This window comes from Barbatula barbatula (assembly GCF_947034865.1).
Source record: "Barbatula barbatula genome assembly, chromosome: 19".
NCBI classification, from domain to species: Eukaryota; Metazoa; Chordata; class Actinopteri; order Cypriniformes; family Nemacheilidae; genus Barbatula; species Barbatula barbatula.
Genome location: NC_136782.1, coordinates 16177335 through 16202003, shown reverse-complemented (window position 1 = coordinate 16202003; position 24669 = coordinate 16177335). Strand labels below are relative to the sequence as shown.

At 39.6% G+C, this 24669-nt stretch overlaps 1 protein-coding gene across 15 annotated transcripts in view; it reads left to right on the top strand.

The window, feature by feature from the left end:
* Nucleotides 1–24669, top strand: part of msi2b (musashi RNA-binding protein 2b) — a 213085-nt gene that overhangs the window by 147355 nt on the left and 41061 nt on the right. For all 15 annotated transcript variants that reach the window (XM_079481925.1, XM_079481932.1, XM_079481926.1 and 12 more), the window contains exons 8-9: nt 10799–10881; nt 24115–24229. In XM_079481925.1, the coding sequence (XP_079338051.1) occupies nt 10799–10881; nt 24115–24229 (198 nt within the window). The remainder of the gene's footprint in view (nt 1–10798; nt 10882–24114; nt 24230–24669) is intronic.

Sequence of the window (24669 nt, the reverse complement as noted above, 5' to 3'; positions counted from 1 at the left end):
GCGGCAACATGAAACGCGTTTTTCATTTTTTTAATCTCTCTCTCCTTAATTCGTCATGCCAATTGCTTCCTTTGAGAAATTCCTATCATGGCCTTCGCCTTGATGTGTCTGCTGTAATTAAGGCTCAAATTGTTTTGATGCAAGTGTAATCACATTAGCCTGTTTGCAGGGGAGAGGGGTGAAATTGGACTTGTTGCTCCAGCGCCTGTGAAAAAGGCAGCAGACTGCATGGAGTTTATGGATTATGAAAGAAAGAACTGTCAGAAAGCATCGAGCTCAAAGCCGCCGTCCCATATGGCTCTTCATTACCGGCCCTGTCAGAGTCGGTCGAAACGCCACAAACACAATGAAATCCTAATTCGCATAGTTAAAGATGAGAATGGGATAAATGTTAGGGGATGATTGCGAAAAGATGGCTCAATTGTTTGCGAGGGAATAGATTTTGGGGTTTTTGTTTGGAGTTTATTTATTTATTTGTTTGCGTTCTCTGTTCTGTGTTTGGTTGCGCCGTTTGGCATGTTGACAATCAAACGGAACTGGCTGTGGAATTACAGCTCGCTTCATTTATATTAGTCAAAGAAAAATTGTCAAAGATAGCAATATGCTGAAACATAATGATTCAAGTCATCATGCAGAGTGAAGAGAAAGAACAGATGGTGCGTCTCACAGAGGAGGTCTTATGAATTCAGAACAGTATTTCAAGTACTACTTGCGTTTAAATCAAACATTATTAATATTGTTGCGTCCTGTAATCTGTTCTTTGCTGGTAATTGTTAAGAAGCCACAAGCTGTGTACAGGGTTTTTCTCATTTGATTTACCTCTTATCTATCTATTTACGTAGACATTTATTATGTTTTCTCCTTCGGTTAAAACATAGTACAATGTTATTTTTTCATTAACTCTAGTCCACAAAATAAAGCCGGACCAGAAGAACTTCCTGTTTCAGTTTTTTAACACTACGCGTTTGAACTGAATACGACCAACAGAATGTTTATCACCAAACCAAGAAACACATTAGAGGGGTTCCGTCCAATCAGCAGTAACTACCCCGGTCACACAAAAGACCTACCTTTGCCAGTTTGACCCATTTCTCATTGTGTTTTCTGACGTGTCATTTTGTTTCCGGAATTGTTGTTGTGCTTTATGGTTTGTTAATGTGTTTTCAGATTTGGTGTTGCGTTTTCAGATTTGTAATTGTGATTCAGGATTAGTTTTTTGGCTTTTAGATTTGTTGTTTGTTTTGCGATTTGTTGTTGTGTTTGGCACTTTACGGCATCCGTAGTTTGACCCCATCTGAAACACACTGAAGAAGAAAAGAAGATATTAATAATACGTTTTGACCTATTAACATAACCTGACTTCTATCGTATCCAGTTGCGGAAAAGCATGTTTGGCCTTCTCCAGAGGTGCTGGTTATATATTTGTGTGGATGATCTGATGTACTTCTTTGGGTGACCCGGAGGTCATACGAGCACTTTCAAATTACATTAAAAGTTATGTTACACCTTGAGTTGGCTTGTAGGTTATATTTTATTTTTAATGTGTGATATATATAAGGTATTGTACCCACTTGACTGAATATAAATAATTGAATCAAAGCGTTAGGTTCATAAAATCTCATTCTCTCTATTTCTCAGAGCTCTGTCTCGTGCAGTTGTACTCTGCTGACTTTGCACATCTCGCACCTCTCCATTCATCCGTCTTCTGTAATGAGGGAGGAAGGACTCAGATCATTAGCCATTAGGGAGGAATGGCTTCTTCTGAAGTGGCTGGTATTTTAGTTAGGTGGCTTTTGGAGAGCCTAATGTTGACATTAATCTTCAGTGCCACTCGCAGAAGGTACGACAGTGACCTTAATGTTAGTTTTTTCTCATTTTTTAAGAACCGAAGGTAGGGCACATTCTCAGGCTATAACCGCCTAACCAGTTTTTCGGTTCGAATTTCCAAAACAACATCCCTATGCGGTAAACAACGGGATGTTTATTCACTCGTGCTAATAGAGCTTAGTTCTTAACATGCCAGGGTGCATTCATTTGCGCTGCTAGTTTTGCAGAATCGTATCAGCGCGCCCTTGAGATCTATCCAGCGCCTCATGTGCAGACGTCTGAAGGTAAAGATTAATAGTGTCAGATGTGGTACTCCATGGCTTTAAGAACTTTTCTTCTTTCTAGCTCTTGCTATTTTTCAAGTTCTTCTTTGATCCTCTATCCAGTTTCTTCGAGAGCCACGTCTCTAAGTCATTATAATTTAGCGGGGTGGTTGGAGCTACAATCGATTACGCTGTCTAGTCTCATTTAGTTTACAAGAGTTCCAAGTTGCAGAGAGTTTACGGTGAGGCTATTTTTCTCCCTGCCCGTCTTCTTTTTGATCAAGCGGATGTGTAAATAAGGCCAAAAACTCCCATCGATGCATGCCAATCTATTTATTGACTCCTAAGGATCATTCTCTCCTCTCCCCATGGGTGTCTTCAGGCAGAAGAATAAAGCCCCTCCCGGCACATGCGAGCGCCAGGGACAGCCGACTGTCTACTGGGGAAAAAATGAAACTGGTCGACAGATGTTCTTGTGGTTCTTTCTGCTCTCATTATTAATAGACGAGGAAGGGGGCGCATTTATCAGACTGAGGAAAAATTAATTGACACTGGCTTTGATTTCATCGCTGTAACTTGTTGTATCCGCACGTCACCGAGCCTTTTTTCCGTTTTGCTTGCAGGCGCACGCGTTTGATGGCGGTTCGATGCATGAACATGTTGGGAAGCGCACCCAAACAAAACAAATGTCTCTCTCGCGTGCGCTCGCACAGGCGACACAGAGCCAATTCCATTGGGAAGTGAGCATCAGCGAGTACTATGAAGCATGTAGGATATTACTCTCGCATGTGCTTGTTTGGAACACACGTAGCAATACTTCAATGGCACTTTATTTCAAATTGGAACGTTGCCTTGGTTTCACAGCAGCGAAATTTGTAGCCAGCTGTCAACGTAGCTTTTTGCATTAGATTTAATATCTGTGCGCTGTGTCTTCATATGATGCATGGTACATTTGAATAAACATGAAAATATAGACATGCATAAAGTGTACTTCAGACATGAGGATGGGTTTATATCCAAGGATTTAATCTGAAATTAAATGCATTTTGGAATTTGCCAAATAGAAACGACCGGTATGTGCAGAAACACATAGATATTTGCTGACTTGAGAATCGAAGTAAAACTTGCCCTGTCACTTTTCCACTGTGGCAGCCGCCAACCCGTAAGAGGAAGAGGTGCTGATGGCACCAGCCTCATCTAGTGCCTCTGAATCAGCAAACTGTGTTTAAAAGCGACTCGGCTTAGCATTTATTACAGGGTGAAATGCCGAAAACATGCAGAGCAGCTGTGTCATAAGTGCTTTAGGTAGCTCTGACTTTTTACTTTGTCCTTGCTGTGCCTTTTATTTTTAGTCTTGAAGATGTGAGAGAATTTTATAATGTTGATTTTCTTTTTTAGGGCTGGAAAAAGAATTTAATATGAATGTGCATTGGGGTTCAAATTCTAAAGGCTATTTAAACCTGAAAATAATATGTTGGGTTTTAATGGGTTTTATTTATTGTTGTACATTTGTTTATAGTTACGATTCAGCAATAATTCATAATACTCATAGATCGTAGTCAAATTTGTCAAGTAACATGCTCTTTGGAGCATTTCTAAACAAAGCCGAGGTCACATGGATCCTCAGGTTTTACAGAGTTCACGATGGAGGCCGTGGTTCTCAAACAGGGGGCCCAAGGATGGATTCAGGGGAGCCACAGATTTTGTGGCGTTGAATGAAATATAGAAATGTATTTCAAACACCCGAAGTATTGATGTTCCAGCATTGTATAAAATAATTTGTTTTTGGTTTAATTTAAAGTCTTGTTAAAGAATATACATTTTTATTTGGGGGGGGCGCAAAGTGATGCACTCTACAGGGGGCCTTAAAATGAAGTTAGAGAACCACTGGCTCAAGTTATTTGAACCCCATTATATATAAACAGTTTTATTCAATAATACACTATGTATACATTTTAAACAAACATTGTTAAACTTGTTTTCCATTGCCCCTCACTTTTACATCCCTTTGGTTTTTCCTAAACGCTGTGCTTGTTTTAATGTTTTCCATCCTGAACTCGTCTCGTGGCCATATATTATTCAGCATCTGATCTCGCATTCTGGTGTATGAATCACAGATTCAGCTGATACGCCGTCCGTGTCGTTTCGCAAACAAAACTCCGGGCTCCCGTGCGGTGCGTGCACGTGCATTCATGAGAAAGTCCGCAGGCCACCAGGCGCAAAGGAAGCCTTTTCCCCCGCCGTTTAATATGCAGCGCGCAATCCATTTACCATCTCCCGTCTCTGGAAAGGATACGAGGCCACGGTAATAATATCTGATTTGCTTGTGTACCTCTTCCCTTTAAATACATCGAACTGCTCCGGGCACCCTCTGCTTTTTAAGCAAAGGTCAGAGGAAGACTCATTGATTTAGCATTTTAATTTTATTTGTGCTGGGCTCCGAGGGGGACTGGCATTCAGCATGGCAGTGGCTCTTTGTTTTGTAAGAGGCTGTGAATGTCTGGGTGTCTGTTGAGACCAGGCCTGCTTCGCTCTGGCTAATAAGTGTGAGATGGCAACCAGACGCCTCCGTAATAGCCACTAACACTTATTATCCTCCTTGAGATTGGAAATCCATGTGTTGTCATTGAGGGATCCCGAGACATGATCGGGGGAAAAATAGATGTGTTTTTTGCTCAAGCGTATAGGTTGAAAACAGATGTGCGCTTTGCGTCCTAGGAACGGCGCGCTGGTGTAGTTGGGCGGTAAAGCAGAAGTGGTTTCCAATGTAAGGAAATGGCCTGTTCAGAGTGGTTAAGTCACTAACTGAGCGAGAGAATGCCTCTGGGTGTTTGAAGCGGAAAAATGCGACGTCTCCTCTGCCAGCGCCAAGGCAGCTGTTGTTTTGCATTGTTTCATCCTCTCCTTCGTGTGACTTTGCAGTGGATGCAGAGAGGACCTTCTGTATCTCGTTCTTCATTAAGAGATCCTGTTATCCGCACTGGGTTTGTCATTAGGCGGCACGGAGGCTTTTTGATTTGCTGCCATTTCCAGCGTTCGGTCAAGAGCTCACCCTGCCGATAGCGCTCTGACACGCGTGATCGTTTCCTAATCTTTCTCTCTGCACTTGATGTAGTTAGACGGTAGGACAGTGTTTTTGGAGGTTGCTCTTTGCAATTCAAACATGGTTTTATTGTCATTTTATGTTAATGATTGTAGGTAGGGATGTACCGATTCACCATACTTATATCACAATGCACATTTTTCACAATTTGTTTTTACAAAATGAGTCGAGACCAATTAGAAATGAACAATTTCTAATTTCCCAAATGCTTTGTAAAATAGAAGTATCTTTTATGCCAAATAACGAAACTAAATTGCAATTTTAAAGCAAATTCCTAATAAAATGAAAAATTATCTTTAATATTAATAAAAAAAGACTATGTCTGCGCCTTTCCTAACTAGGATCTTTTTGATTATTTTTAAAGAAATATTAGCATATAAACGTTAACCAAGTTTGCATTAAACACTGCTGCACCTGCCGCTCAGAATATGTATTGCGATTCATTTAAGTTCTCAGCCGGCTTCGTCACATATAATAATCTTTTTTCAACGGCTCTCTGTGAATAAAATGATGCCAAATGGCCGTTCAGTTATGCTTTTTTTAAATTATCATAGTAGCCTTTTTTATATGCTTTAGGAATGTCAAAATATACTGCCTATGTAGTTCATTAAAAAGTATATTTTAAACAATAGTTAGTACTGTAGTTAGATAAAAACACATTGAAAATGATAAAAATGTATCCATATAAGATGATAACATGACAGCATTTGACTTGAAATTGTTTTGAACTGTAGAAAATTGTGAGATATTTTTTATATTCAGGTTAACTGCTGTATTCTTTTAAATAAAGTTGATTAGTTTTAAATGAAACTATATAGAAAACTTAAAAGTGGATGCGTGCAGTTCCTTACCAAGCAAGACATTCGGCCAGACAGTTTGCGTAATAACTCTGTAGACTTTTAGAATAAACAGTTGAGTTGTCGACTTGTTGAAAATGTCAGTTTTACATGCATCCTGCTGGGGTGCAGGTACTGTAACCCTCCACCCCCGCCTCCGGCAGGCTCCCCGAACCACCCAGCGTGTGCCAGCTCCCTCTCGGCTGCTGAGAAATTGCTCCTGACAGCTGATTTGTTGGTTGTCAGAACTGGTCGCTGTGCGGCTGATAAGGGCGTGGAGGCCCGAGATGGAAAACTAACTGCCTCTCATGATTTCAAAGGCAGGCCCATCAGCCTGGGGCCTGCAGACACATGTTAATGTCCCTGGGCTGAAATCACCAGAGATGTTTCCTCCATGCACGGGGGCGATCTTTAAAGAGCCACCCTTGCATGAGTTAGCCCGAGCTCAGCGTGTGTCATCTGGCCACATCGGAATGTGGCACATCAATGCAAATAAAACCGGTTTGATTCTTTTATTTGACGCTAATTGTCGGCGTGCAGTTATTGCTGGCCTGGTTGTATAAACACGGCTTTAGATGGTTCCTGCTGCGCTCTTTTTAACAAAGAACAAAGATAAAGAGAACATAAGGCAGCAATAATCAGGCCCGGCGAGAGCATGAGCGTATGATAGGACACAGGCACATCTTTTCTGATTAGCTGTCGCTGTGGGCCTGCTCTTTAGTGTAAAACCAGCGAGTATGGAGATGTTTTTGGGTTTCCAGGGCCAGTCGACGTGAAGACTTATTTGTCAAATAGAGACAGAGAGGAAAACAGGTGTTGTATGAGGGAGACCAGTGCTAGTTGTCACACTTGTTTTCTTCAGTAAAAATTTAATAGGGGCAAGGTGTGGTTTTGAATATCAGTTTAAAAAAAATACAACTTTTGCACGAGAGAAAAGATGACAATTGTTTAACAGATAGTAATCTTTGCGGGGCATGTTGTCACACTGTATGGGGTAATATAGGTCAATCCAACCTGTTTTTAAATAAAGTTTTTATTAGTTAAACTATTATAGTGTGAAAAAAATGTAAAGTACAGCAGCATACACCAATATCAAAATACTGTTTATGTAATAGTATAATTAATAAATTGTATTAATTTGCAACACACAACGTGACAGTTTGTTAAGTAATTGACTATTAATAATGATGTAAATATGAAATGTATGAAATAGAAAGTTAAGAAAATAGTATTCAATGTTTTGTTTGCAAAGCTAAATCATTGTATACAGTAGTTGGCCCTATGTGTATGCTATTGTGATTTTATTTTATGTGTTGTTTACTTTTCCAAAAGCTACTATATAATAAGTGTAATTCATATGGTATCACAATAATTATGCTAATTGGAGACCAAACAATCTTCTAAAATCATCGGTACATTTTTTACTCTTATTTAGCAAAAGGCAAAAACGCTGGTCCAGAACCACTTCCTGTTTTAGGTTTTGCAAAAACATTAGAATAAAATACATATTTAGAGACGAATCAAAATGTTAAACAAACATCAATTATATGTGTAATAAAACTGAAACAGGAAGTGCTTGTTTTGTTTATGTCTTGCAAACTGGTCTGTAGTCAATGTAACAACTAGCCCCGGTCAGATCTGCACTAAGAAAGGTGAAGCAAAATAGACAAGGTTATGGAGCAGTGAGATTGTCAGATGCCTGACCTGAGAGGACACGGCAAGACCCGATCCGGCCTGCAGCCACATCATGGGCTCTGATCAGTCACAGGAAGCTCTAATAGGCTTGTACGGGAAGCCATTGCAAGAGAAGAGGTCACTGGGTAATTGGCTGTGAATCCTGTTCCAGCATCCTCCCATGGGACCGTTGCTCCTATAACTCACTTTCTGTCAATGATGTCAGCCCGAGAGGCCGTCTAAGCCCAGACTGAAGGGTCGATGTGGGGGTACTGGCCGGCGTCCAAGGGCGACGACTCCAGAGATGATGGCAATGGCAGTATATCACCCCTACAGCCCGTACATACAGTAATTGCCCTTAATTACCTCTCGTGGCCCGATACAAAGCCCTCATACGGTCGTGGCTCAATGAAAGCGTAGCTAATACCCCATCAATCAGGAGAGCTATAACGTTCTGTCGACTCGAAACAGCATGTCTTCCACCTCTACTGAACCTCCGTGTTTACCCCGGCAGGGCGAGGAGTGGATTCTACTGTGTCGTGGAGTAAGCGAGCAGAAAATGCAGACCGCGTTTTCTTTCCAAACAAAACAAACTGTACATATAATCGCCGCGAGGTCACGCAGTACTGGATCAGGGGCCACCAGCGTTTTTATCCCGTGCCCTCTTATCGTCCTACCAGGCTCTTCATCTGCTCTTATCACAGCCGGTGTTGAGAGGGGTTCTGCTGCTTCCTCTTTTGGGCTCACTGTCAACCCCTTTGACCTGTTGACCACGGGACTTATCTCTCACTTTCTTAAAAGCCAAAAGCCTTGTTGGAAAGCAGTGGGGCACCCGAGCAAGTTTACAAGCGCTTTATCTTTGTACTTTTTGGTACTTGAAAGCTTGTATAGCTTAAGACAAGCGCTGGGGGATATGGCTTAAATTATAGTAGCATTTTTTTTAATCTTTTTGACCAAAAACATATCAAATATAGCCCTATATAACCCTTTGTATGTATACTGTATGTGTTATGTTTTGTTTTCACAGCTATTTATGCAGTTAATACTAAATGTTTACTATAAAGCTTATCCACTGATGCACACAATGGGGCTCATTTATTAAACACGGTCAGAATACATTTTTGTGTAAACGTAAATTTTCGGATTGTCATTTGTATTAAACTTCTCTCATTGGGTCAGCATTTCACATTACAAAGATTATATACAATCACTAAGAACTTTCCTCTTAGCTCCCATTGTGAATGACGTTACGCAACGAATTCTGGTACAACTTAGCAGTAAAGTTTTATTTGTTAACATTAATTCACAACATGAACAACTGTATTGCCATTGACAAAATGTATACTTTTTTGAAAAACTCAATTGGCCTCTAATGTTAGTTGGTCCACTGATGTTAACAAATACAACCTTATTGAGTGTTACCCAAATTTCCCTTAAAGGGACAAATATTGTCTTTATTATCCATCTGAATTAGCAATAATCAATGTATACATTCCTCACCGTTTAAACAAAAGGAAGAATAATAGTTAAAAATTTGCATATGCTGGGTGAACTTTATATCACCTAATAAATATTCATGAACCAAGCTGATAAGGTTTAGAAAGTGCACCCATCCCCTGCGCATTTTAGATCTGGTTGTTTGTGTATTTTAGTTTGTTCATGCATGTGTGATTTCATGTGAGGAAGTATTGGTATTCCGTATGCAAACATCCAGGTCTAGTTTGAGACTCTCAATGTTGTTTAACACTTTCTGTTAATCAGAGCCGATCCTTCCTATACGCAAACTATGCAAATTGCGTAGGGCCCCTGCACCTCCAGGGGGCCTCCTTGAGTACCGAATCAAAAACACTACAATTTAAACAAAACGTGCATTACATTTTCTGCCTTTGGAGTGCTCCGTTACAAATTTTACAGGAATCATTTGAAAATTAATTTTTTAATAGTTAATAATTTTCATTACTGTGACATACTTGGACATCATGCAGTGCTGGCGGGTGATGACATGCCTATAATGTGATGCTGCGTCTCACGGCCACGGCTACAAAACAAAGCTGTCCATCTGAAGCGGGAACAAAACGGCAACAACGTGACGCAAAAGAACAAGAAAGCATGTGTTTTTTTTACTATTTCAAAGTCTTATTTATTTTAGCAAAATTATGCAAGTACAGATTTACAAATTCAGAGAATGTCCACTGGCATACAGCGCTGTATTTTGTTTGCCCATGATGATATGTATTTTTGTGTCCTCACATTTACAGAATAATTGATATGTTTTTTATGCATAGCTTTCTCGAGTTAACTATATTTATCATGTTTTATTTTTGTTACGAACTCATTTCATTAGTAAAAAGCTAGATGCTTACAGGGCCATGTGTTACTTAAGGTAAAGGATTATTTAAGTGAATCAAAATGTCAATTTAATTTTATACTTAATTGTTCTTACTGTCAGTTTATGTTTTTTATCTTTGAGTTTTAATTCATTTTAGTGTGTCAATTTTTTATTATTTTGTTTTCTCATAGTTCCAAGTTAAGCTTATCTAATTGTAACTTTTATGACAAGGGCCCCTCACAAAGGTTTGCATAGGGCCCTCCGACGTCTAGGATCGGCACTGCTGTTAATCTTTAAATCTCCCTCAGTCTTCCAGGACGGCGAGAGCGTGTTTTGTACCGTGAAGTGAAATGAGGAAAAATGGCGCATCATGTATCGAAAGCTCGCAGAGAAACATCAAATATTTCATAATGGAATTCATATGCCGGCTGGCTCTACAAATCCCATTAAAACAGCTTTGAGCGTTCAGGATCTCTGAGGAACAGGCTCAAAGCTATTTTAATAGGGCCCAGGACTTCATCATTTTAACAGCAAAAGAGTTCCTGCTCTGTACTAGATACATAATTTGCATGGCATTAGGACCAGATAAAACCAAGATTGCTGCACGGCTCAATGGCTCATTTATGCCTGCTCCACGCGATAATAGCAATCAACAGATATTTGTTGCGTTTCCTGTTCATTTATCTGCTTCTGTGGTGGTTCACTTCAATCATCAGCTGTTTTCTTCCCCTGTTTTCTTCCTCTCTTCCCCTCTTCCTCTCCACAGGGTTCGGCTTTGTAACTTTCGAGAACGAGGACGTGGTGGAAAAGGTCTGCGAGATTCATTTTCACGAAATCAATAATAAAATGGTGAGTCGGTTTCGCCTCTTTGCAATTTTTCAATTCAGGGGGCCAGGATTAATATTTGATGCTGGAAGCAGAATAGATGCTTGTAATGGGCAACTGTACAGTGAGGGTGACAGCCCAGGTGGGAGGATGGTGGGGGGTGTCACGTCTGTCCTCGGGCCGGCCTACTTTCGGGGGGATGTGGAGTCACTGGTGTGCACCGGCCACAAAGCATGAAATTGTGTCTTGGATCCCTGTCCGCCAAGCCGGGAGAAAAGTCTGTCCTCTCTCCCCGCCGCAATTCCCTCAGCCGGGGAAGACTGGAAAAGGTCTGCCAGTCATTCTGAGGTCTTGTTAAAAGTGTGCGGTGCAAAGATTGAAACAAGATTTAAAATCAAAGCATGGGTGGTTCCTGCATGTTGGCACCTGATGCCCTGTCCTGTGATTTTATGTTTGTATTAGATTTGCCAGGGTTTTGAGAACTAAAGGCAGCGGAGGTACACGCTAACTGACCTTGAAGCTTTGCTTGCGCTGCTCGCGAAATGAGGACAGCCCGAGTGTCATTCTACATGATAGCCATTTAGCAGGATTTTTAATGAAGGTCAGCACTGTTAGGAAAGTTCATGTAGTCTCTGAGACTTAAAGAGTTTGTCACGGGCGATGCTGCCACCTCAAATGGTCGTTTAAGCAAATAATGATAATTCTGTCACTTTTTACTCATCCTTGTGTCAATAAAGGGAATGGTGACTTTAGGCTTGTTTGGAACACCATAAGGGCAAGTAAATTATGACAGAATTTTCATTTTTGGGTGAACTGTCACTTTAACTTCACTTAAACCCTGGCGTTTTAACACAGCAGTACGTTATGAGACGCCTTATAGGGTTTAAATCGAACTTGGCTTATGAATACATATAAACACGTGCATACACATATATAAATTACTCGCATGTTTGGGAAATACTATCGGATGTTCAGGCAAATACATGTGAAATATATGTGAATACTAACATACTATTAACATGTAAACTTCATGCACACCTACACCTAGATACATATAAACTCAGTAAATGCACAAACTTATGTATATGAACAAATAAAGTGTAATGTATTCATAAGCGAAGTTTGATTTAAACCCTATACGGCACCTCATACTAAAATGATGTCCCTTTTTTGCTGTTGTGTTGATTCGTTCTAATGAATCAGTTCATTTAATTTGAAAATGATTCGCTGATTCACTGACATTATTGACTTTTTGATAATAACTGCACCATACAACATGACATCTGACATCTTTTTCTTCCAAGTCAAGTCTTACGTCTCTGAGGTGGAGTCCAAGTCACATCTCAAGTCTCTGTTCTATTTTTAGCAATTGTTCTCTCAGATAGTTATTGTAATTCACAGTGTATGAAGCTAAATCAGTTTTGAAACATTACAACTAATAAAATATTCAGAATATCTTGGGTATTTTATACAGTGCTGATGCTGGTGTGATAGCCTGTGTTTTCTTCTTTTTACTAGGTCTCTGCCGCACATGTACCGGTGCAAAAGAAAAATTATGAGCAATAATGATGTACTAATATGAACCATTTTGATGTAATCTAGGCCAAATTATGTAATGTAATGAATTGCATGATATGCCCCTCACGCCGAGGGATGCCACCTGGTAAAATTTCTTTGGCGCCAGAGCTGCAACAAAGCTTAACGTATTCAGTGATGTAAATGTTAATTTCGATGGACAATTTTGATTTAGTTTTAGTCATAGTCTTTTGACGAAAATGCAATTAAGTTGTAGTCAAATTTGAGCCATTCCCATTTAGTTTTAGTCAATGAAATTTGAAAAACCGTTTAGTCGACTAAATCTATATTACATTTACTAAAATCGACAAGGTCATTACTTTTCAGAAAAGTTCAGTAACTACTAGATATGAGAATAGTAGAATACTAGACATAATACAATACAGTGTTTTTAATCTTTAGTCTTTTTATTTTTAACTTTTATTTTGACGGGTCATCGCAAAGAGTGTTTGGTTGACGATATATTTTCTCTAACAGTGAAGTGCAAAATTCGTAATGAAATTTATGAAATAAACTTTCAGTTCAGCTCTGGAGATGGAGGTAATGTCCTCAAACAGAGACGCAAAAAAAATGCACGAGCCTCACACGTGTATAGAAATGCGTTAAACTGTGCAGCTTATTCACGCGAAACATGCATGTGACATATTTAAAAAGCCGGATAGCACCTCCGGTATTCTTTCCCTTTTTCCACATCGCTGAAATCATAGGGCTCTAGATAGGGACTCAAAACATGTTTTAAACACAAAAACAACTTAAATAGCGGTGCACCATTGATTTACATCATACACAAACAAGCACCGCAACAAATGCATAAAAACACAAACAAGCGGCTCTGTCTAAAACACGTGCAAAACTCTAACGCACACAGTGTTGGACAAGTTACTCTGAAAAAGTAATCCATTTACTAGTTACTAATTACATATTCAGTAGTAGTTAAGTGATTTAAGGATAGACATGAAACGGCTCTTTTAATTCATTCAAATAAATAATATAAAACTACATAAAGTAGTATTAATAACAGACCGAAGTATTACAAATGTGAGAATTATACATAAAAGCATGGATTTTTTTCATATTAAATTTCAGTAACTAATTACTAACCAAAACTGATCGCATAAGTGCTACACTGGTCATTTATTCTTAGCACAGACAGATGTTTTAGTAGCATGTGCGACGGATATGCGCACTGGACCTTTAAGCCATACAATTCGTATTAGGATAGGAAACAAAAATTGAAGTCCACATTCGTTGTAATGGGATGGAAAAAAGTGACCACTGCTTTGTTTGGATTTTTTTTCACATCGCAAAGAAGATGAAAGCGATCCTGGTTTGGAACAACAAATTATGATGGTGTTTTCATTTTTGGGTGAACTCTTCCTTTAAAAGAGAATAATTCGGGAAGAAAGGATTGTTACGAAAATGTATACCATGAATGACAGTCCATCACTTCACATGCTAGAGGGGTGTTATTTTTTAGATGTTTTTCTCAAATTCTCAAGGCTGAAAAACACAAATAAGTGTTGAGAATAGAAAACACGCACCCTGTCCTCTCGCTCTCCGTTGCTCTTCATACTGATTTCAATTGGCATCATCAAGTTGCTTTTGCCAACAAGATCAAAGTGGTCTCTGAAGCATCGTCTGCTAGCAGGCCTGTGTGCATTTTTGACTTGCTAATTCTACCATGGTAATATTGTTATTATCATGAATATTTTTTACAGCAGCCGTAATGATCTCCCTCTGCTTGTGAAAATGCCAGCTTTGTGCGACGCCTGCCTGTTTGGTAAACCGCCATTTTGAGAGGCGCCATCTGTGACCCTCGACCCCGGGCTGTGGAGCAGGGAGGGAGCCAGCCTCAGTAGCTGTTTATAGAGAGGTTCTGTTGACCCAGTAAGGCCACTCGCAAGCTGCCAGGGCCCTGGATATCCATAAATGACCCTAAACGGTTCCAGGAACTGGAAAGCTGGACCCGTATAGGTCTCCACAGACCCCGGGCTTCCTGATCAGCTCATTTGATATCTGGCCTGGAAACACAGCCAGACATTAAACATTCAAGAGACATTTCCTTGATCCACAAGCTTGGAGACGGAAACGATGGGAATGTTCGCATGCTCCAGCAGGAAGGTTAGATCTCATGCAAGGGGGATGAGATGGGTTGAGATTACCTTGAAGTGAACTGTTTAGAGATTCATTTGAGCCGCAGTTCCGCAATAGAACTGAATGCAAGAATATAAAGGGACAAGTTATCTTTAGGGAGTCGAACGCATATTACATCGTGATTATTTTATCAATGAAAACAATTAAAGAAATGCACAGAGCAACCCGTTCTAGATTGAGGAGATGTGGGTGGGAATCGCTATAAATTGACTGAACTAATGGCTGATTCGACTGTTTTCCATCCACACAGCAGCACGTTCAGTCGTAATATACAGTTTTTTCTGAATGTGTGCTTTCTGTATTTCATATTTTATTAGGTATTCCATTGATTTTATTTGCCCCCGTACTGTCTGTATTCAGTATACCGTGGGATTGAGAGCCGGCCCGTCTGGATAAAGGGTTTAAATCACCCAAATAGCTTAAAACAGCTTCATCATCGTCGTAGAATATTAATGTTTTATAAATGTTGGTGCGTATGTCGTAATGTAGTTGTACAAAGCCACATACAATTAAATATACATAAAAAATGTATAAAGCTTGTCAATGTTACAAATTGATGGGTCAATGTGTCACCATCATGACGCATTAGTTGAGTCGAGGGAGTGTTTGATAGCAGACTAAATTTAGAACCGTTCCAGAAGTCAGGAAGTGTTTTATTTATAGTCTGATGGCCGTTTGACCTGATGGAAGAACCGATTGTATCATGACCTGGTGTAAACCCGACTCTAATGCATAAACCATATGACTGTGCATGTTTTCTTTATCTCTTTTTTCTATCGCTGTCTCCGGGAACCATTGCCTCCACAACCTCAGAACAATACGGGCTGTCGAAGTCTTCTCGCATCATATTCCACAGCACATCCTATATTTGCCGTTATTAAACGATCAAGTACTCTGTCAACACCCTCCTCGCCCCTAACATGTAAAGAGCAATGCTGCGCCATGGCCGTCTGTGCCTGCAGCAGAATGATTTGAATTCTCTGCTCATGTCCTCTCTGGCAGTGCCCTCGCCACCTGCGGGCAACGTGGAAGTTGTCTATCTCATTTCTGTTAACGTTCCCACCCTTCCTTTCAGCTACCTTCCTGCCTACCGCACGTCGGACCATTAGCATGTATGATAAGTGTCGAGTGTGTCGGCAGGCCAATTTTGTGTCTGCCTCGCCACTCTGGGGGCCCGGCCATGCACTATCATCAGAAGATAATCTACCTCTGTGAGGAGAGAAGGAAAAAGTGTCAGATCCGGGGTCGAGCCCTTTTCGCTTGCTGCTTTTTTGAAGCTATCTTCAGGACGTGTGGCAAACGGTAGTTACGGTTTAAGGTAAAAATAAGAAAGTGTGCGTTCAGTCTACTCAGAAATATACTTGTTATACTTCTCGGAAAATCGTAGTTGTAAACAAGTTGTGTACTCTGTTTAGTATTGTGTGCTTTTATAAACGAAAATGTTGGCCAGTTTAATCCCTAGTAGTATTGAAATAGGACACTAACAAGTACTTTAATTTAAATTAGTTTAACTTTGCTTATGTATATTTATACAACAAGTATACATCAGGCAAATTTGTACAAGTGTACTTATTATTAACTTGGTCACTTACATTTACATTTAGTCATTTAGCAGACGCTTTTATCCAATGCGACTTACACTTATTGTTAGCTAAAAATTAATCAAATTATTACTAATCAAATTACTATTAATCAAAACAACCCAAATGCAGTTTGATTGATATTACTTGGAATGCACGATAAAAACATGATTTAGAAAATTAAAAACAGATATATACAAAGCAGTGTTTCCCACTAGGTCTTTATTTTCCAGACAATACTTTTTTAATCAATAATATTTAATCAATTGAGCCCAGTCGAATTTGTGTATAAAAAATTTACATGTAATGTCTTATCAGGCCACTTATTTTATATTCTGATACCCACAGTACGTAAGAAAGGCCTTGGAACTGGAGGGGAACTTGGAAGGGCGCCCCCCCCCCAAGGTAATGGTAGGGGGAACATAAATATATAGATGTAAACAAATTTATATATGAGTTAATAGTATTTTGTATGGTTTTTGAACAAAATAAATGATGTTCGCACAAGCATGTTCAGTAAAATACAACGCTGAAAATGTATATTATTTCATATAATATAGATTCCATATAATCGACAAAATATGTATATAATGTTATATACTACACCTAATACAAGTATACAAACAAACTCTAATGTATATATTGGCGTCTTGTAATATTTTCACAATTTCACAAGCGAAGATCGAAGGACTGCACTAATGGCCTCCACATCGTAAAAGCAATAGGTGTGAAAACGCTGCACATTTTTCCCCTTTCTTTTCTTTTGTTAATACGATCTAAGCGCGTTGAGAAGTGCATCTGTTTATTTGTACTCTCTCTAATCACCCAGATCTGTTAAGTCCTTTTATCTAATAGATGTTTATTGCCGCTGTGTGTGTGATAACCGTAGATGTATTTACACACTCCTGCCACAGTATCTTAAGAGTAGGTTGGGCTAATGGAAGGGGATTGTGATATTTGAAAAGATTACTGTAATTCAGCCAGTTGTAATGGAGCAGGCTGTTTCTGGAGAGCTCTCTGAGATCTCGAAATGTCACAACAAAGAAAGGAGGAGATTCAGCACATTTGCGCCTTAAATAGAAGGGCGGACAAAACAGATGAAGAAAAAAGGGTGCGAGGGCATGCGTGCGTGTATACAATAAGCAAGCAGAGACCTGGTTTTCTCCACTTAATTGACCTTGCTGAACGAGGTCATAAATGTCATGAAGCTAAGAAGCGTTTGTTTGCAAACACAGATGGGTGTTATAATGACGGAGAGACCGCAGAAAGATGCTGAAAACGTATGATTTGGATGTTGTGCGCGGTAATGTAAAGCAGAGCAAAGCCGTGTTTAAATGCTACTGTAGATTTCACACTCCCGATTTTTATAAGGCTACCACAGTTCCTCTGTAACTGGCTGTTGAAACAGACGCTCTGTTTGGGAGGCATAAATAGCCTCTGACAGCCTTTCTTTTTTGTTGGCGAATATAGATTTCTGTGTCAGATGGAATAGCTGTAAGTGTATCAATAATGTACGGGAGCCCCAAGTCTCCGATGTAATTTAATTCAAGTTGCGATGAATTATGCCACAGTGTTAAGCCGTGAGTTCTGGAGCCTCCGGGCAAAGGAGCAGGGGGTTGTTTTCTCTGGTTCTTTTTTCTCACTCCCTTCTCTCTCACGTCCGTTTTATCTGTGGACTCCGCACAAACGAGATGTAGCGTACGCCGTGACCCCGGAACGGTGATGTAATGGGAGTTCACAGGGAGAGCTGTGATAGCATTTAAATATGATATAGTTGATGTGAGGCCACGCGCGCGCAGGGTCTGTGGAAGACAGCTTGGGGCTGACTCGCTTGTTATTTGAATCTGTATAAATCTACATATTTGAAGACAGTTGGTTCCACATTAAATTTAAATAAGACATTTTTCCCCGTGTGCAGAGTGCGCCACATGTTCCTATACCAACATAAATAGAATGGCAAGTATAGTTCTTGCTCTATGGTGGTTTATACAGTTCTTAAACGGACTTATATTTTATTCATTCATTATGTTTTATTCGTTTTTTGGGTTTGTTTTAAAACAAACGTTGCTGTGCTTCCTAAACCTCAGATTTGCTGGGTGTTTTTTTCTGAAATTTAAAAAACTTTTTTTAAATGATTAAATTGATGTGTTGTCAAAGTTTAAAAATGCAACTTTTAATACTTTTTATTGGTTATAAATTTGCAAAGCAAATTGGCAAAAATGAAAAATCGTGGAATATGGAGATACAAGGTTTTACAAGAACAGCTATAAAATGTAGATTTTCCTATGTGAAAATTTCTTATTGAGTGTGTTTACATGCACATTCTTACCCTGATTATGCTTCATACTCTCATAACAAGTAAGGTCAATTTAAACGCATACAGCGTTTTTCTTTTTTCGGGGAAAGTTCATAAACCGCTCAGCAGAGATGTTTTTTGCCCGCTATTCCGATTTTGCGTTGCATGTAAACGCCTTTACCGTTAAACAGTTTTGTTTATGTGCGCATGACAGCCCAATAGTAAAAATCTCAAACGGAAGTAACAGTAAAATAAGGCATTAAAACATTTTTGAAACAGCTTAATGAAAAGCGATTATGCGGGTTCTGCGAACATAAGAAGAGATAGCCTATAAAGAGACAGCTTCTGACAATTTTCCCTCAACATTTTTTATCGTTAAACAGACGTTTATTTTTTGCATGTTAACACACTCATTGTTTGAAGGACAACCCAAATTGATTATGGCATTTCAACAATCAATTTAACAGTTTCTAAGCAAAATTAACCATGTTTTTATTATAGTAGATGTAGAAAACATATTTATTTATGGACTGATTTCTATTTGTTTTCCCATAGTTTCCCATCTACAGATGTCATGGTTAAAGTAGGGGTATTGTGGTAAGACTATAGTTAACGTCTGGTCATTATGGTTTCACTACATAAATCAACAATTGCTAATTATATTTACGAGGTTGTAAACTGTAAGCTATGGTTACCATGGTAAATGGTACTTGTTTTTGCGATAAACTTGCAATGGAACATACGATGAAACTAATGAAAACTAAAGTACGCTTTTAAAAATACACTTCCCCTATGGACTTCCATTATAAGTGCATGACTGTATGTCGTTTTACAACAGTGTGGGTCAAGATCATATACTATGGTTATGTGACAATGTTGAATAAATGCTGCCAGTAGTGATTTGATGCTCAGCATTTGATCGTTTGTACTTCTTATAGATCGCAGTAAAAAAGAAAAAAGGCCTGTTCTTAATACACAGTAAAATCACTTCCCTCAACCTAACTTTGTTTGTTGATGCCATATAAAGTTAGATTCTCTACTGTGATGTTAAAAAGTGGAGGTTCTTCATCTCTCGATATCAAATGCATCTCTGAATAAAATGAGACCGGTGGATTTGCCTCTCTGTCTTTATGAACAATCTCCAGCGGTTAGCTGTACGGAAATAAGACAGATTCTTCTGAAAGCCCACCTCAGACAGCAGGCGGAGGGGATGCAAACTCTGTTCACTGTGACGATCTCTGCACGGCAGGGCTGTTGAAGGTGTCTCGGTTTAACAGGTCTTTGCTTGTTTAGAATACATATTTATTTATTGAGTTTGTTTAAGTGCCTTTCATGTCAGGAATTATGTAATCCCAAACTCTCAGGAGTGAGGCGGGCTGGCGGCTCAGGGTTTTGAAGCTCCGCAGTTCTGAAAGTAAGAGTTAGTGAATGAATCAGCCTTGTGATTCATGTCTCCTTTTTCCCTCCCGACAGTAGGGAACACCTTTTTTTCTCAGTGAAGAAGAAGTAAATCTGTTTTAAGGAATAAAATGTAACTGTGTTGCGTTTTATGGGACCCCTTTTTAAGAATATAATATAAATGTAACATTTTCTTAGTATCGATTACCCATTGTCTGCTACTTTACTGTGATTCTTTTTGTGATTCATTTAACGCTGTATGAATTTAAAGGCCAGTAGTTACATTTATAGTTCTTGATCTTGGCCCGAATGGGTCTTTAGTCTCTTTTTTCTTTTTGCCAATAGGTGCAAAGCATTTCATATGCAATATATAAAAACGTTAATATTTATATACATTTTTAAATGTATATCTTGGCTAAAATAAAAATTAGCTTTTGTTTAAATGCTTCTAGTGCACTTCTTTCAAAGCTAGGAGTCATGAACTAAAAGACAAAGAGCGATTTTCCATTCAAAGGATATTTAAATTTACGGATTTAGTTTACGGATCTCTACTGCGGTCATAAAAGAATGCCATGTATTTCAAGGTATCCCAGCAGTCAGCAGCCTTGGCTCTTTGAAAACTTCTTTTTTGTTGAACGACCACTCTTTCAAAGTCAAAACAGGTGGCTGAAGTTTCCTTTTGTCAAAAGGTGAAAGCGGCAGATTAGCAGATTGGATCTAATCTGTCCCTAACCATCCGGCTAATACGACGTGTGTGTGTTCCTGGAGCTGATCGATTCTGTCTCACACCTCTCGCCCGCACGCGCCAGCTTTACCGAGGACACAGACACTAATGGCCACATTCGCTCCATCTCACCTGCACCCGTTTCCCGCTCACGATTTCCCAACAATTAGCGAGGCCAATGGACATGGCCTATTCTCATCTGTGCTGTCACACTCTCTGCTCTGGACCTCCACTTAACCTGCTTTCTGGGTGAGCGGCGGGTGCGAGATATTATGAGGTTTTTATTTCACACGTACGCACACATATCACACCTTGAAGTCTCTGTTGGGCTCTGCGTGCCAGTGTGTTCCTGAGAGAGGGGGTTGAATTAAATTGACTAAAAACACTTTGTAACACTTCCTAATAACTTTCATTAATAAGTCATTAGCATGCATTATACACGGCACTGTGTGATACTTTATTCTGATTGGTCAATCCTAGCTGTCTTTCACTTTCATCTCGCTTTTCACTTTCAAGTTTGCGTAATGAGCAATGGACAGAGCACTAGTTCCAAAAACTTTCTTTTCACATACTAAAATAGTTGATATTGTTTATTTATATTGATAGATTATGTATCAAAATATCTCAAATGAGAATCTCACATCTCATTCTGTGTGCATAATGTTTTGCAGTATGCATATATCAGTTTGAAAACACATAATTTTATCATACATGGGCGTTATTACTTTCGTACACACAACACGCATTTAACACACTTGCGTTCCAATAATGCATTAACCATTCAACAAACCATTTTTGATAGGTTTCAGTCAATAGTTTTAAAATTAAGATTCAGAATTTGCATACATAGCATGGGAGAGAAAGACAGTACTCGCTTCATGCCATCACTTCGGACACAATAAAACAGGCCAAAATTAATCCTAAAACACACGGCATTAATACAACTTTTAAAAAACATGTCAAAGACTACGTACCTTTGCGTTTCCTCCCTCGAGATGCCATTTCTCACTTCTAAATACAACTAAACACAAAACATTGAATAGATTGTACATTTTTGTCGATAAATTAGTTAAAAATGAATATTTATTAAGAGCCAGTTACTTCAGGGGAAGCTTCCCTCTGTTGCCTCCCGCAACCCGCGAAGTCACTCGCAATTGAATCAAATAAACGGTCGGTAATCCAGATCCTTCAGCGTATGGAATCATGGATATTAGTGTAACTATCTATTTAAAAAATGTATGATGCTCTTATGCATTTATTAACAAAATTAGAACATCCTTTATTCAGATTAAGTTTATGAAATTTAAAAAATAATGTGAAATTGTTGGGGAACCACTTCTTTTTCGTTTCTGTAATGCTGTATTATCATATATTGGCTGGAATTGGGATTAATAGTCCATTCAACTCGAGCCACTCTGAATGTTACAATTTAATGCTTTTTTTAAAATATGTTTGCAGGCTTAATATAACACGTTGTCTCCAACCTAAGTCCAACCAAGAACATTAGTTCAACTGAGATATCGTTTTTAATTGACGTTTTTACAGTGCAGTTAAAAATGCAGCTTTGTCTGTATCCAGCCTTAAATGGCCATTGTTTCAAAGGTGATTTCATCATTTCGGTCTAAAAGTAAAGTAGTTCACCCATCAACATTTCTCCACTTGTCCTTTCCTCCTCTCGTCCTTTCCTCCTCTTTCCGCGCCTGTGTTGGCCAGATAACAGAGCTGCCCCGTACTCCCAGGTCATTAGCCACGGCCCTCGTACTTCCATTAGTGAGGGAAGGGAGCTCATCATTGGCCTACCTCGACTGACGAGGGTAATTAGTTAAGTAATAATGTGGAGCCGCAGTCATGGCTCTTAAATGCCCATTGATGACAGTCAGATCGGAAGCCGGGCTTTCCTCGCCTATTAGTAACACACCGAGATTGCAGGCCTCATCACTGAAACCACACACTGACATAATTACACGCATCACACACGTTTTCTCCCTCTCCTCGACACACACTCTCTTTAGCACCAGCGGTTAATGAAGGCATGTTGTGTTTGGAGAAGGCCCGAAGACCTGAATGCTGATGATGAGTGGTTGTTGGATGAGGCGCTCATTTTTGGAAAGAGCACCGTTTTATTTGCATTGTAATGTGCATGTGTGATGACGCATTGTGGCAAAAAAACAGAGCTTTCCTTTAGCGCTTTCGTTTTACATATAAGGTAATTTGAGAAAATGGTGGTTATTTTTACAGATATCTGCACTTCTTTTGGATTTAGGTGCGGAAATTCAAGGACGTTTCCTTTCGCTGTAAACATCACGAAATGTTGTCTTGCAGTCAGGCAGCATGTTATGTGCTGAGCGAATTCACTAACTAGAATATTTGAGTTCGAATAAATCAACTCAATAAATGAACTCCGCCAGATATACGGTGATATTCATTTTTATTTTTAAGGTTGGTAATAATGAAATATGTTAAATGTATCATTATGTTATGAATCACGTATGTGTCTAGGGATCTGTAGAGCTAGAATAAAAAAGCGTGCAAGGGTCTATGATGTAAACGTAAATGCAGGGTTGGCACGGTCAGAGCAGATTATCTGTTACGTCACACCGGAACCGCTCATAGTCTTTATTGTCACTTCGCGTTATTCCATTCAACCACCCAAGTGCATTTACCACTATACTTACCCTGCGTGTGCGCGATGAAGTGTATACATGCACCGGCATCAGTATGTCAAGATGCTACGATGATCCTTTCCCGGTCATCCTTGCTTTTGTTGTGCTCGGCAAAAGCCATGTCGCATCTCACAGGTGGACGAGTCTTTGTTTACACAGTGCACAATGTTGGGGTTGATATTTCTTACCGTGTCACTACGCAAACCCACGGATCCTTCATTCCGGTGCACTTAATTTTGATGCTGTGTTTGTGGTCGGTCTGTCACTCTCGACGCCCACTCTGTGTGTTCTGTCATGAGCAGCCTCTTAACCATGCATTGTGGAGGAGGGCGAAATGTCAGTCAGCACAGCGGGAAAATTATCAGTACATGTCGGCAGGGAACTGGCTGGGGCCTGGGGTGGAGGGGGGGTTTGTGATCAGGGGGGAAGTGCCCTGGGAAAAAATTGTTCAATGATGAGGACCAGATTAGAGTGGCAAGACGGTGGGGAATTATGGGTACGTCTCTCAGTAAAAGTGCAAAATAAAAACAACATTTTCCCAGAAGACAGTACACGGCATGCCTTGGCAAACACGCAAACATCAAAAGCGCTCTCGAAAAAACAGCAGCGACAATAAGGCAGCGCATTACCAACTGAGATGCTCAAATCCTGTGATTTTATAAACACCAGAGTGTGTTTGTTTTATTCTGTTCAGTTTGGCATCAACTGATGTATTGTCCATATGGGCTCTTTGATCGTATATGGCTGCAAGGTAAGACAGCCAGATATACGCAGCGTTCTTGTAATGTCTAGACAGGCCCTTGATGCGATAAGTGGTGTTTATAGTAGACGGATGACTTGATATCTTGTTTTATGTGCCATCCACAGGTAGAATGTAAGAAGGCCCAGCCTAAGGAAGTGATGTTTCCTCCGGGGACGCGGGGGAGAGCCAGAAGTCTGCCCTATACCATGGACGCCTTCATGCTGGGGATGGGCATGCTGAGTAAGTTACATCTCAGTTTATCATCACCGACTATTACACATATGTTAATACCGTCAGTCCCTGTGCCATGGTGTTGATCATTGATCTAAATAGGTTCCTGTCCCAAATGCCATGTCTCAAAAGTGCTGTCTTATGTGTATCTATCCGTGATGTTTCATTCACAAGCCATTTTACTTTATTAAAGTGACACATATAGAATAAAAACTGAAGTTTTGAGAAAAACCAGTGTTGACTGGATGCCTCATGATTGAAGGGGAGTGGCTTAAAAATAAGACTTGTTGATGTCAGGCCCAATGCAATGTTGTTTCAGCGACAGAGCAAGTTACTTGTTAAAGGGACAGTTTACACAAAAATAAAAATGCTGTCATTGTTTTATTCACCCTCATGTCATTCAAAATCTCTAAAGGACTCTTTTTTAAATGTCTTAGTGGTTGAGTTGT